This window comes from Meleagris gallopavo, chromosome 1 (assembly GCF_000146605.3).
Source record: "Meleagris gallopavo isolate NT-WF06-2002-E0010 breed Aviagen turkey brand Nicholas breeding stock chromosome 1, Turkey_5.1, whole genome shotgun sequence".
Taxonomy (NCBI): domain Eukaryota; kingdom Metazoa; phylum Chordata; class Aves; order Galliformes; family Phasianidae; genus Meleagris; species Meleagris gallopavo.
The window spans coordinates 13,163,186-13,178,650 of NC_015011.2; the positions used below are offsets into that span (position 1 = coordinate 13,163,186).

General features: G+C 40.5%; 1 protein-coding gene across 1 annotated transcript; it reads right to left on the minus strand.

Moving 5' to 3' along the window:
• Positions 1 to 6: 6 nt before the first annotated feature.
• LOC104915313 (lysine-specific demethylase RSBN1L-like) lies at positions 7 to 9,356 on the minus strand. Its single transcript, XM_031553005.1, has 2 exons — positions 8,703 to 9,356; positions 7 to 8,106 (listed from the first exon to the last, which is right to left on the minus strand). Exons 1-2 carry the CDS (start codon positions 9,324 to 9,326, stop codon positions 8,089 to 8,091), a joined length of 642 nt encoding a protein of 213 aa, XP_031408865.1. The 5' UTR covers positions 9,327 to 9,356; the 3' UTR covers positions 7 to 8,088.
• Positions 9,357 to 15,465: the final 6,109 nt, after the last annotated feature.

A 15,465-nucleotide genomic window follows, 5' to 3' on the forward strand; every position in this document is an offset into this window, starting at 1 on the left:
AAAAAAAGCTTTTTAAAACTCAAACAGAAACACAGCATTAAGGTTGTTCTGTTTTTAAGTAATCTTATCTGTCTTATTACATGAATAAAACACTTAAGCACAAAACTGATCAGGATCACTTCCCCTTCTGGTTTCCTATTTAACAGGCTAAACAACACAGCAGTATTATCAGATGAAATATGACCGAGATCAAAACAGAGGGAAGAGCAGATGGATTACTGCACAAACAAGTACAGCATTTCTCTTGCACTGCATCTCTATGCATTCTGCATCCAAAGCAAGGAAACAAAAAAAGTGCAGGGAAAACAATGAAGCACAGCTTAATTATGGTCTTCACCCAAAACAGACTATTAAAATTCCCATTAATTACAGCAGGGCAGAGGATAATTAGCAGCAACTCCAGAAAAGACTAAGCATACAACGCAGAACAATACTGCGCCCTCCTCAGAAGCTACACTGATGTAACAAGATGCCTTTCAGAAACTTAGAGCCAAACCCTCTTCCAATCAACTCAGTCACACACACTCAGGCCACAGAGGACTGTCAAACAGTACGACTTACAGAATGTCTGAGTTAATGTGATGGCCAACCATGACAGCTGTATTGAGAAGAGCAGCACTTCCCTATTCCCCAAATCCTTAATTATACATTCCTGCAGCTCTCTTGCACTGACACTGCTGATTTTGTTACAAAACAACAGCAAATAGTCATTTCTATTGAATCTCCATCAGTCAGTCCTCAGCTGTCTGCACTGGCACTAAGTGGCAGGAGCTCACGGGACGAAGGCACTTGGATAGGTAAGGCACACATGCTTTTCATTTATGGCTTACTGGATAGATCCATTCTACAGCACCCAAACAACACTTTCTGAAAGTACAGACAGTCATAAATGTATCAATGACAGTTTACTGATAAACCTAATACGCAAGTGGATGGGTCTTCCACTGGTATAAGTAGCTTAGCATTCTGCCACTCTAGGTCAGGACACTGAGCTGGCACTTGCATTAACATCCTTGAATTTTATTTATTTTTATCTTAAGAAAGAGATTTAAATAAGAGGTAGGCCATAACAATGAATGCCTGGCCAGAACAAACACAAAGTCTGCCACAGGAGACAGAAGCTGGCAGTGAGCAATGTATTCTGAAGTAGCTGTAGCTCTTCACTCTCTTCCACTACATCTTCCTGCAGCAGCACACACACTCTGTGATTCAGAGCTGCAAGTAAGCACACAGTGACTTTCAGCCGCTCCTGAGAATCTGCTACCTCATCTCTCTCCCATACTGGATTAGAACAGAAAAGTTCATATGGAAGGGACTTTTGAAGACCACTTAGCCCAACTGCAGGACTATAGCATCCTGAACTCTAGACTAAGGGCAGGGGCTGAGTATTCTGAAGATAACTGGTCTGAGAAGATATTGAGAACCTCAGCCTTAGTGGTAATGTCCCTTGTCACATCCAATAAATGATGGAGATTCTCCTTGGCCCTCCTCTTGTTGTTAATGTACTTGTAAAAACATTCTCAATTATCTTTAACAGCGGTAGCCAGATAAGTCTTCATAGGGCTTCTGAAACAGGTTGCCCAAGGAGGTTGTGGATGCCCCATCCCAAGAGGCATTCAAGGCCAGGTTGGACGTGGCTCTGGGCAGCCTGGTCTGGTGGTCGGTGACCCTGCACATAGCAGGGAGTTGAAATTAGATGATCTTCAAGGTATTTTTCAACCCATGCCATTCTATGATTCTAAGATTCACTCTGTTTTTCTAATATCCTTTCTGCATATCCTAGCAACATCTTTGTAATCCTCCTGAGTAGGCTATCCTTCCTTCCAAATATGATCAACACTCTTTTTTCCACTAGAGTCTCAGCCCTAAAGGCCCTTTTAAGAGCCCTCGGGCTTCTCCCCATGACTTCACTTCTGCCAACTACCAGAAATGGGTAATAACCAGAGGGCCATGCCAGATCAGGGAGCTTCCTAGTAATGTCCGTGACCCAGGCCTCAGGGAGACAGCAGACTTTCCCTGTGGCTCTGGTTAGCTTATTTGGCCCTCCGTTCCCTTCAGAGGGAGCCATGTGTGACAACCACCCTTCTTTCATTCCATGCACTGGCAGTCTTGACTGGCTGACAGCCCCAGACAACTCTCTGGATGGATCTTCTTCAACATCCCCACCGAGCTGTCCTTCACATTGCAGAGCCTCACACTACTGTGTAAGGGCACCTGGGAAGGCAAGGCAGGCAGGGAGAGGGTTTCCCTGCCACCCCAAGCAGGGACCTGTTTCCACTCCTCCCCTTCTCTGAAGTCCCCTCCTCCTGTCCGATGACAAGAGAGTAGGAAATCCACCACTACTTGCACAGCATCCCCCAGTGCTTTTCTTGCAGGGATAGCAGGGAGCAGCTCCACTTGTTATCTCACTCCATCATGTTCCCTGATCCTCCTACCTCCTCCTTTAGCTGTGCCACCAGACGGAGATGATCGCCCACCTCCTCACACCACACACACGGTATGCCTCTTCCTGAACAGAAGTTTCAGGAGATGCATCCCAGCATTTTTATTACAGTACAGTTCCACCAGTGTCCTTTTGTGACTGCAGTCGATACTATCACTTCACATACTTCATTCACATCACAGCTGAAATCCTCAAATAACGAAGGACAGATAGTCCAACTATTTAAAAGCATGATGACTTAATATTCTGTATTTCACTGACACAAAATACAGTGCAGTAGTTGAAAGAATTCCAACCTTCACATAAAACAATCTTGCCAAGGCAAAGTAGCTATTACACACCTCTAACTCAAGAAGAGCTCTGACAACGTTCAGTCTCAGTTTCTCTCCATGTTTCCAACACATACCCTGACAGTTTTGTTTAGTTCGTTTTTCCCTCGATACAAAATACCCCAATGAGAACAAGCAACATACAACTCATTTGGTATCTGTTGGTAGCACTGTTTACAAGCCATGTTGAAAGGTAACTTTTACATGCGAAACAAATAACGTAGGCTTCTGATGTCATTCCATGTGAACTGATCCTCTGTTCAACACCATTGAATAAATGAGAACAGTTCTGCTTTGAAGACAGTAGGCTGCCACCATCCATCAAAGAAGTCTTCTGCAGAATCTTACACATTATGAGATAAACAAACAATGGTACAACGTGTGTTTTAAGCTAAAAAAAAAAATCTATTTCGTCATCATCTAAGAGGAAAAAAAACCTTATTATAGGGAAACTTGTGTAACAGCAAGCATCTACTAATAACCTTTACAGCTTTAACCAATCAAACATTCAGAAAGCTTAAAAGCAAGGTGAATTCTACCTAAAGTGAAATTCTACTGAAAGCTGAAACAACTGATGTGATACATATAACATATAATGTGAAGAATTCCTCTGACCACTGAATACAGGCAAACACCGCAATATGTGAAAACAGACAAATCTTTAATGGTACGAAAATGAAATAGCATGCAAACTCTTCAATTTCTGTGGAAGAAAAATGTTTTCAGCACATCCCCTCAAGTAGGAGAACAGACAAAAAGTATGTTCAAGCAAGCAGGATTTGACAAATCAAAAGGAGTGAACATCAGGAACATCTCTCCAAAGATAAACCTGCAAGAGCTAAAAGAGAAGGATGGGAAAGAAAAATAAAAGAAAAAGATTCCCAGAACTGTCAGAAAGAAAGGATGACCACTCACCTGAAAAGTGACTACGTGAACATCAGAGTCATCACCACTGCATTCTTTCCTCTAGCATACTCACTGTTCTTTACACTACCCAAATACCCAGCATCTACTCCAATTAACACAGGAACATGGAATATGAGACTTCCGAAGGTGCCAAGGGTCAAATTATATCTCTGAAGCAGTAAATCGCTTGCTGTCACAGAATGGGATTGACTGTGTAGTCTTGCACTTGTCCCTCTGCCACCATAAATTAAAATCATTTGCTGACTTAACAATAAAACCAGCCATGTGGGAGCAGACAAAATTTTCAGCTGGATTAACAAGCCAAATTGGCTCACCACGAGGCTGAGAAACACCACAGCTTGGCACAAGGACACACAACTGGAAGCAAGAACAAGGACATCCTCTTAGCAGCAAGAGGTGCTAGACAGGCTCTGACAACTTGTACAACCACACTTCAAATGGTGCAAAACATACAATGCTTGTCCCAAATCAGATGGGTTTCAGGATGATCATCCTCACCTCTCCTGGAGTAACAAAGCAGGCAGCCAACAGAGAAAGCAAGCTGCAGCAATTCAGTGAGAACTCAAAACACGCTCTTCAAGTGTAAGATAAACACACAACCTTATACAAACAGGTGGTGAGAGAAGCAAGACACAAACACTTGTCCTAGATGCACCTGGGGGGCGGGAAGGGGGAAATAAGCCAAGTGTTTCAGCCTAAAAAATAAAATGGTAAAACTGAAAGTATGGATGTGTCAAAGAACAATCAAGCCAAACAAAAACAAACCTTTCTTTCAATGACAGCATAGGCGTTTTCAAAGGATAGAAACAGAATCTAGTAACTGCAAACAGTGGAACCATTTCATCACATAAATACCAATATGAAAGGCCCTGCACTGTGATACTACACTTTGAACAGTGTACACTTACCAAACCTCCCTGCTACAGGAAAGGTTCAAAACAACATCTTTGAAAGGGATCTAAATGCACAGGATGTAATTCAATTTGAATTAAAGCAGAGAACTATACTCAGCTGTATCTACACATAATTGATTGCACATAAAAATGAAAAGAGGAGTGACTCACTTTGCAAGAGCTGCTGCTACAACAGATCATAGATTGCTCAGAAAGGCAGGAGTAAACAACCAAGAGCAATCATTTGTGAGCCACCTGAAGCAATCCTCTCATACTCCTTTACAACAGCAACATACCAGACAGACACTGGTCTTCTTTTTAAATTCAACACCAAAGAGAAGGATTGACTGAAGAGGGCGTAAAGAGGGCTCAGCAAGAGTGTATCAGTTAAGGATATAAGGTGTCAAACTGGGAAAACACTGAAAGAGAGGCACGTGGTGCTTGTCTTGTCCACTACTGATAAGAATAAAAGGAATAGAGGGAGGATTAAGGTAAGAGGACAAACAAGGAGATTGTTCACCAGATTCCCTTGGGAAGTGTGGAATCACCTAGAGATCTCAGCAAGCACATCAGATAAGGACTTGTCAGATAAGGCTTCAAACACAGTCAAGTCTTGCCTTGAAGCACAGGAACTGTTTTGTATTGCTCAGGACTTCTTCTACCCGCACAAACAGTGCTTCTTCTCCGACCAGGGTGAAGAGCAGGAAAAAAAAAAAATAAATCAACCCAGTAAGCACTGCTACAATTGAACATGAAGCCTGAGCTCTGAGATTTTAGCAGGATACAAAGTCTGCAGCTGCCCAGCACAAGGACACAGTCACAGCTTCAAAACGTTAAGTAGTTTGCCTAAACAGCGCTAACAAACTAATCTCAAGTGACACGAGCTCCAAGCAGGTGGCAAAAGCTGATCATTCAGGAGCATTCTTCATAATGCTCCTAAGAACTTGGTAAGATTCAAAGCTATCGGGTAATTGATGCAGCTATCAGTCTACAGGGATGAAGGAATGCAGGGATGGACACCTGAGCTAATTCCATTTTGTCTAGTTATAGAAATGGAGTTATCAAGCCTCAATCAAGAAATGATTCACAAAAGAATTGTTATATGAACAAAATATTAATTTATTTAGCAGTGCTTAAGCATAGACTGGAGATGGCTGATGTACAACTCTCCAGTTTCTCTCTCTTCAAAATTTAACAGCTCACTCTGATGAGACAGAACCAATCCCAACTCAAACCTACTGTAACTTGTCTCACAAGCTTCACCCCATTTCTAATCTCCCAACAAGAGAAAATACATCACTTCTATCCAACACAGCGGAAAAAGAAATTGATAAAATGGGGTTGAAGCTCACTGAGTACTGAAAGAATCCAGAAGAAGAGAAAAAAAAATTAAAGTCACCTCTGATACAATACTCTGATATTTGTGCTACAGGCTTAACTCATTCCTCCTCCTCTGGACTTTTCATACACTTTGGTCTTTCTAAATACATGTCAGGTTTGTCAGACTGGTTATACACATCACAAAGAGGTCTCAAAAACAACCAAAGAACTTCACCTACTAATGTCGGCCTCATTTCAGTGTTTTAGTTCAAACTAACAGTGCAACAGCTGAGTTTAATACTAAAATTAATACTAAAGAAGGTTGAGACAGATATTCAAAGCAAACCAGATACACTAAGCTCCTACCTGGGCATGCACTCATCTTTGTACAGGCAGCTCAGAGCACCACATAACAAGAGTACAGAGCTTTTGCAATGCAGGAAGAGAAACTACCTTTAAAATTTCAAGGCAATACAGTACAACAACACTTAACCTCTTCAAGTTCAACAAAGAATTCAGCAAGAAGGGAAAACAATATCAAACTGCACCCATAAAAGTAACAAGTTATGTAATCATTTGGTACTTTTTTAAAAATTTAGATACAGAAAACTGAAAAGAAAAAAAAGAGGTAGGTGATACTAACGAATGAGATTCATGCAACAGAAGTACAGCTAAAGGTCAAAACCACAACTCACAGCCCTCAGACCTGAAAAGGCCCTCTGGCACCTGTGGGGGTGAGCCCTGCGGCACAGTACCACTGCTACGTTCCCATACTCCTTCCCATCTCCTTCCAAACACCTTTGATACTGGCCCCAGTCAGAAAAGAAACACTGAGCTAAGGAAACCTAAGCTGCAGCAAGTCAACTGGTAACACGGAGAACGTATGTAGACAGAAGATTTTAAAGTAACAGCAGTAAGGAAAAGTAGAATCAATAGCTAGGCAACCAAGGTATTGACCACTGTATTCCAGATAAGAGTAATGCTGTGTAAAAGACCATATGAAGAAGTCTGGCATAGACGTATGTACATCATTTATACACATGGCACCTCTTACATGAACAAAACTGTAATAGGAGCCAAGCACTCCGTCATGCAACCAAATCCTGACAAGTGATAAAAAGCTGCAAAAGCTTGCTGAAAAGTAGAGAAAACAAAAGGAAGACAGCAGAACTAAGCCTCTAGACAAGGAAAATGTAGATTTGATGACTACGAAGTCAATGAATGATTTGAATGCTACAATGTGAAGTTCAGCCTCTTTCATCCACTACATTTTCTGTTCTTCCTTTACTTACAGTAGGGTAGGGAAATGATCTCAAAAGCAATGACCACAAAACTGATTCAGCTGTGGATATTACTGTTGTAACATCAAATTAACCAGTAACAGTTCCATTGCAATTCACAGAAATCAAGTCCAGGCATTTCTTAAGTATATCTTTAAGATGGATAATAGCATAGGTTATGTTTCCATTGATGCTGCCCAAGAAACACATACACAGATCCAGCTTCCTTATGTGAAATGGCATCAGACAGAACAGCTCCAGGGAGCTCCCATAATGTATCGTGTAAACAGAATCATTGCTTTGCTGGTGAAACTCAGGAACATTTTAGTGGATTTATAGAACATTCACATTCTGTGGCAGCGGATGGTTTCTTTTGTTTGTTTCTTTTCTTTAAACCAGGGCTGCAAGCATTCCCTTGCAGCAACAATACAGTTCTATACACACTTGCAGGTGACATGCATGACTTTTTCAGCAGTGCTCCATACAAATATTTATGTAGTAAAAACAAAAGCATATCTTTTTAAATCAAACACAGTGTGACTCACATTTGATCTCCTCATAACAGTCTAAATAAGACTAAAATAGTTAATAGGTGTCCCAAACAACATTTAATATTCACAAACAGGAATCTATTTCTAAGCAACTTAAACAATTAATTGTGAACTAAAGTTGACACAGACAGAAAAATTGGACTAAGTATCCTCATAAATAGTATTGGGTTATCTCTAACAGCTTTACACAATACTCTCATTACCAAGATTGCAATCTAGAAAAGTACTTTTTTCCTAAGCTTACAGGACCTGAAATACATTACTGCTGCATACAGACTATTTGTATCATCTACAGCAAATTTATAAATAGCAGAAGTGGTGTTAACAGTAGTGACTGTTGTGAGACTATACAGTCATCTCTCCCTGAAAATGAAAACAGAAAGAAATTGATTCAGAAGATGCCTGCCATTTTGCCACATGGCTTAACTGCTTTCAAGGGAATACAACTAACTGAGGGCAAATGCAACCAGGAAGGATCAAATTAATAGCTCTATGAACCACTGTCAAGTTCTCCTTTAGGAACAGATTTAGAAGCCTCAAACTACATACGAAGTTACTTAACTGTTCCCTACAAAGGTTTTATGTGTAACGATTTTCTGATGTATTAAAGTACTTCAGTTTTTATGAAGAAGCTCATATAGAAAAGCTACAGTTTAGATGCTCAGAGAGCTGCAGCTAAGTCATTTTAGCCCTCAGAAACTCAGTTAGGTTTCAGACAGTGACAAATCCAAAGAAACCTACAACCACATGCATGCAAACATTTCCCCTCCCACACAAAATGCACTTTTCCTCAGTTAATGAGCTCCTCAGCACTGCAGAACTAACAAAGAACAACCTTGCTTCTAGTCTTGTTTCATCCACTCAGCACAGCTAAATGGTGACTGCATTCTAAGAAAATCCATTCACAGTTGTTTGAAACCGTTACACGACTTTAGAAAGTAAAATATATAACCTCTTACCTGAGCATGAAAATTTGACATAGTCGTTGTCTCTATATCTTTCTTTCCCAAAATCTCCATTTTCACTGGTGAATTGGGAAAATTAAACGAAAAGTAGTCTAAAAAGTCAGGTAAATATGTAGCTGCCCCATGAACAATACCCATTACATAGTAAGCTGCACAGTTTTCATTTTCACTAAAAACCAGACCCACAAACTCTTCTGCAAATCTCTCCATCTCCACAGGAGATAAGTGGGAGAGTTCATTACTGTAGGCATGGATAACTGATGCACCTCCGTTAGGCTGGTGCTCAATATGAATCAGCTGTTTGAACTCCAATGTGTCCAACCTTTTGAGTTTATTTTGAACCCGTGGCTCCTTTAACGAGACAAATGGAAACTCACTGTTCTCTGGTATCTTGGACTCACAGTCCTTCTTGGGATCCATATTTTTCCCATTGAAATCCTTAAGATGATCATCTATGATGCCTTTGGCTTCCTGATCCTCAACATCAGAAACCAGTCCTGAGCAGATAGTCTGAATGGATTTGCTGTACATTTTTGGACGCTTCCTCTTCTCATTCTCTTTATGTTTCTTTTTCTTTTTCTTCTTAACCTTTTTTATCTGTAGCTCTTCTGCATTCATTTTTGGTTTCTCCTTCCCAGCTGTCAAAAGAAAAAAAGACCTTGTAAGCACCTTCAGACAGAATCACTTATCCAGAGATCAGGATTAAGTTATCAAAGCATTCAACGAGGCACACAGAGAAGCCAGCACCAAGCATCCCAAATTGCTTATCTTAATGAAAATGACCACTAGGGACAACCGCCGTGATCAGGCTACAACTGCTGATTAACATACAGGGGAAGAAAAACAACTTAAAGCAAAAAAGAAAAAAAGATTTCCAGGGCTACTCTCATAACTGATCACAGACCACATCCACACTAAGTGCTCTTCAGCAACTTCTAAACCAGAAAGTTCAGATCAATTACACAACAGCTGTCCATAAACGTTGCCAAACAAGAGATTTACAGTCAATGCATATCAACCATCAGCAAGCTGCTTACAAATGTTGCTGCTATGACCTACCTTGTCAGATGGCTTTACATGGCATTCTTCCAGAAACAAAATAGAGCTTTGTTGAAATAGATGTGGAAAACCAAAAACCTGACCACACGTCTTTTTTTTTTTTTTTTAAAAAAAGAGACCTCACAACACTTCAGCTTACATAATATGCAAGTTAAATTGAAAATAAGATGTAAGGGCACATTTGTGCATGTAAGTAGTCATTAGTAGACACTGTGTTCAAGCAATACTGAAGATAAACACACTCTCTCTATGCGTTGTTCTTCCAGTGCTTGGGGGTGGGGTCAAGTGCAGGAATAAATGAGATAACCCAAAGACATCCAAGACTTCAGGGCAATCTAACAAAGCAGTTGATACAATCTCATATCATGATTTGATAGAATCAAATTACTAAACAGGCTACATTCACAATCAGCAATTCCAAATAAGCATGTTCAGACACGGAAGTTTAGAGAAGCCTTGCAATGAAATACACAATTTAAGTAACCTCAGATTTACAAATGTTACACAGCATATTAATTTCCAAGGCAGCCTCTACTGCTATGTTGCAGTAGACTAATTTAATTTTGCAATCCTCAGTTCAAGTAATTCACAAAGCAGTCCTTACAAAAGTAAAAAGATCACAACTTCGGGTGAATAGAATCACACATTCTTGCTGGTAATTAAAAGGTTTGGAACTGGAACTTACGCAGATGCTGGAAGGAAGCAGCAGCAATTAAGCCACTTGCCTCTCAGTTTCTTGAGGTTTGCAACATCAGTTACAAACGCCTCCGGGATTTCTGAAGTGCAGGCAGCAAGCTCGTTATCCCCTATCTTCTATTTTCTCATCTCCTAGTGGGAAGAAGTGCCCTGAGGTCACTTGCTGCTTGCTTAGCCTAAACAAGGAAGTGGGCTCCTGGATTTCTTAACCTAATCCACACAGTTAAGAGCTACAAAGACTCCCATCTAAATCTGATTTAATGTAGCAAACTACGAGCACAATCTCATTTTTAGCTAACCACATTCAATTGTCAGAAGGCACAGGATCCTCATGAAAATCTGTCCTTGCATTAGACTAAATTTAATGTAAAAAAAGCATAGACCTTTGCAATAGTACTGCTTCACCTGGTAGATACAAATCACTATTTCTTTGTTAACATCTTCTGCCACAGCACTTTTTAAATCTATTGGCATGGGAAGACCAGGAAGGAAAGATACACGTGCAAGCAGCTGCCTAATCCTTACAGGAGTGAGCAATGACTCATCAAGGATGCCAAAGTACCTGAGGGAAACATCATCACTCGACACAAATCAACTGCCACCCACATTATGGTACTGGACTGGTGTCATTATGGCACTAGCTTCATGTGAGGAAAATAAAAATAACTCAGTGGCTTATGACAAAAGGACAGTTCTGTATTACATACCATAAAATCTCAACCCAAACCTCAGAACACAGACTACAGAATTAGGCATTCTCCCTCCTGACTGTCAACACACCAGAAGAGAGTATCCAAAAAATTGCATCACTCTAAACATGAATATTCATTGCTATACTGAAGGATACTTGAAGTCCAACACTTCCAAACAGTATGGCCATAAAATATGGAATTTGAGTGCTGAATGCAGTAGCAAGGTAGAGCTAGAGACAGCAGGGGTTACCTGCCAACCTGTTTTTCTCACTTTGAGACAGAGCCCACATCTTTCCAGGGACAGCAACTCAGATCCAGGACTTGATGTAGGCCAGGAAAGGGATGGGAGTTCTATTCATCAAGGTTACAATCACTGGCAACCAAATACAACATAATCTGAAATTAAAGCAAGAAGCCACTTGCTATGTGTTCTCTTATATTTTAATACATCTACAGTCATCAAAAGAAGCCCTCAGACCAAAGATTAGTACCTATATGTCCTAGCCGAACATCCAGCAATTAGATGACTTTAAATTACTACTAATTGCAACGTAGGCTATTTGTATAGGTTGTGAACCTGTATTTGCACAAAACTCTCTCAAAAATTGCCAACTTCAATTTCTACAGCATACAGACAGAAGAAGAAAGGCTACCTGATTTTCTTTTTCACTCTGTTCCATTCTCTATCTTTGACTGGATTTCCTGAGAAGTCTTTTCAAGTAGCAACCAATTTAGTTCAATGCCTTCTGCAAAGTGCCATGGTTGACTTTTTTTCTTTTTGAATACATCACCAAATACATTTCAGAGGCAGCTCAATGAATGAATGACAGAACAGACACTTTTCAGGTTACAAAACAGCCCTTAAATTAGGTAAGTAAGGTCTTAACAGCAGTGGTGCTTTTAAAACACTCTAAAAGCAAACATCAATTTAACATACACAATTAAAGTTAGATAGCTTGAATGTAAGCCACTACATTAATAAACTACCAAACTGATGCACTTGGTGTAAACGTATCCAAAAAGGTCTGCAGTCAACCCAGCTGTAAAAACAAGTTTAGTTAACTTAGTTTACACCTACTTAAGTACTCTAAACCTTCTTAAGAGGGATTACACACACCAAGGCATTTTTGACACAAAGAACATCTATCATTTCCTGGGTTTGTTTTCATACCATCTCCATGAAGCTTCCAGAAGGAAAGAAAACAGCTAACCACAGGACTTTTCTTTTAAACCTGGTATCCAACACAACTGCCCTTTCAGCTTTAAGGGAGATTTTCTGTTCACTTTGAGTACAAGCACAGTAACAGTACAGACTGGGTTTCTGTTGTGGGGTTTTGTTTTTTGGGGGAGGGGGAGTTATTTGGCTTGGGTTTTTTTTGTTTTTGTTTTGTTTTTGTTTTTGCAAGTTTTTTAGTTGGTTGCTCATTGGCTTTGTTTGTTTGTTTTACTTTTGCTCACAGATTGCAGGAGTTTTTCTTATACATATCAAGTACTAAAAGTTCACCTGTACATGCTTACCCAGGTAACACGACGGTACAAAAATACGAAGACAAATAAATACTTGCTGGCAGCCCCTCATCTCCAAACACCTCTCTCCCACGGATCTTTTACTGAAGCCATTTTCAACTCCAAACAAACTGAAAACCAAGAGAGCAACAGCCATAAAAAGATCAAATAGCTGTAATAAAAACCCACCAGAACAACTATGATGGGAATTAACAGAGCTGCCTGAACTGCTGCTTGAGCTAGGGAGAGAGAGAAATGAAAATGGCCATCCCCACCCTTGGGAGACAATGTATGAATGCTCTCTTCAAGATTAACAATGCCAATGGACAGGAAAAAGACCTTGAGACACAAAAGTCACAAGAAGGAGGACTTCAGGTAGGACTCTAAATAATCGCAGAATCAAAGACATCTGAAAAAATTACATACCAACATCTCTAAAGGCACTTCAAGCAGAAAATGAGAGAGCCTTACTTGAAAAGCTGGTTTGTCATTTTGAGCCTCCCTCAAATTCACACAGGCTTAAGCTACTGCCTAAACAAGACTGCAATTCTGCTAAGAGCTCTATTTTCATACTGGCAGCAATGATGTACTTAGGAAACATTATTTTTAGAGTATGCACCAGTCTGATACTCCGGATGTCATGTTTCTCAGAGAAAGATTTTTGTATTATAAACTCAATACTGGCAGATGAGAAAAATGTCAGATTCTCAGTTATTTGTTCAGCCTTCAAATATGGATGCATGACATAGCTGAGCATGGCTCATGGCCATGGATAAGCAGAGCCCAACTCCCCGCTCATCTCTCTCCCACAGCTCCTGGCACACAATTCCACAGCACCTCCTCCTTGTACTGACTGATGCTCATCTGATTGCAAAACAAACTGACTCGACTTAACGGCTCAGCAGAAAACTATTTGCTTGTCTGCTGCTACATCAGCGAACAGAACTGCTTCCTGGCATTGCCTGACAGCAGCTCAAGCACGGAAAAAAGTGACAGCGTGCAAAGAGGACAGCAGCAGCAGAACCAGCTCCTGCCAGTAGCAGTCTGATCTGCTCAGGTAGGCTGCCCACCCCCCCAACCTGCCTTCACCTGCCCACTCCAGGCCCCAAAAGAGGCTGACTTCTTAAGAGGAAGAAACCCTGTACACACAATACTGCTTTAACACACACACACACACACACACACACACACACAAAGAACAAAGCAAACCTAGCAAACCTCATTGCAAAGACTCAGATTTTTAAGTCTTCCTTTTTTTTTTTTTTAGTTGCACATTAAACTGTAATATCTTGGATGAAAATTCCTTCAGCTACTATAGCACACACATCCACTGCACTGTGCCTATTCTTCACACTGCCTTGACATCCACTTATACCCAACTTTAGAGCACTTGCATTCAATTATTATAGCACACAGCTGACATTTTCCTCAGGAATACAAACACCAAACGGAAAGCAATGACTTTTAGTAGTAGTACTCTTCAGCAAAACCTGAACAGAATTCCAAAGAAGAACGTGGCATTCTTTCAGCCTCAGGCTTCTGCTCTGCTGAACTTAAACACACACTCTGAAGTAGGTGTTTATAGCTGTTCAGAAGTTGTCAAGACTTGAACAGTGAGAGGAATCAGTCTGCTGAAATACCACAATTCCTATCAACAATGCCCAGCACAGTGCTTCCACCTTCTTCTTCTTCTGCACTATCTGTAGAGAGGAGCAGAACCACATCCATTCAGTCACTTCACTGCTGCATATATACAAGTGCTGTAAAGCAAAATGTGCTGCTTCTTCCAAAACCTATAGTGCTGCTTTGACACTTGGAGAAAGGTTGCCATAAAGAAAAGAAGAGCTACATACACGCAGTGTCTCTTTCCTAGGACGCCAGGGAAGTTGTCTCATTGCAGACAGTCTAGAATTTGATGAAAATGTAAGAAAGCAATCCAAAAGGCAAAATAAAGATCTCAACAGTAACACTGACATATCCAAACTAGCTTTGGTTTAAGCAGTATGAATGCAGCGCTTGATGCAAGCTCATTTATTTCACTTCTCAGCTAATTAATACCGAGGCAGTAACTCACAACCCAAAGCTTTCAAAACAGGTGTTTCAGTCCTCTCTAGCAATCACAACATACGTGTACCTAATACATATACACAGAACTGCAAGAGTCCAGCATCAACCAAGCTATGAGACATTTTGAATTGCACGACATCTTGTCCCTATACTCTGAGATGCATTAAGCAAGCACCTATGAACAAGGCACTTTTTCCACTGTATGATTCAGAAACATAACAAAGAAGTCATAATCTTCATCTGTATTTAAAAAAGCCCTTTTTTTTTTTTACTTGAAGTGTGAGTCAGAGAACTCATCTGAGACTCCAGGAACAAACAATAACAGGGAAGAAAAATTCAGTGCCCCTAGATGTTTAGAGACCTCTTCCCCTTGAGCTGGTGTTAAGAACAGACTGAGCTCACACTTCCCTGGGGTACAAAAGACCCAAGAAAAATACATTTTAATGTCATGTTACTGCTTGGCTAACAATATCCTCATGATCAGAGTTATAGAACTTGAACTGTATTTGTCAAGGAATGAATACAGATTTCCATTCTTCACATGCTGCTCATGCATGCATATAATCAGCAATAACACAACTCCCTCTGGACGATTTTTAACCATCTTCTATGCAAATCAGGTCCAATGCACCACAAATATCTGACAACTAACCCAGAGGAGGGCAACAAAACTGGTGAGGGGTCTGGAGCACAGGCCTTATGAGGAGCAGCTGAGGGAGCTGGGATTGTTTAGTCTG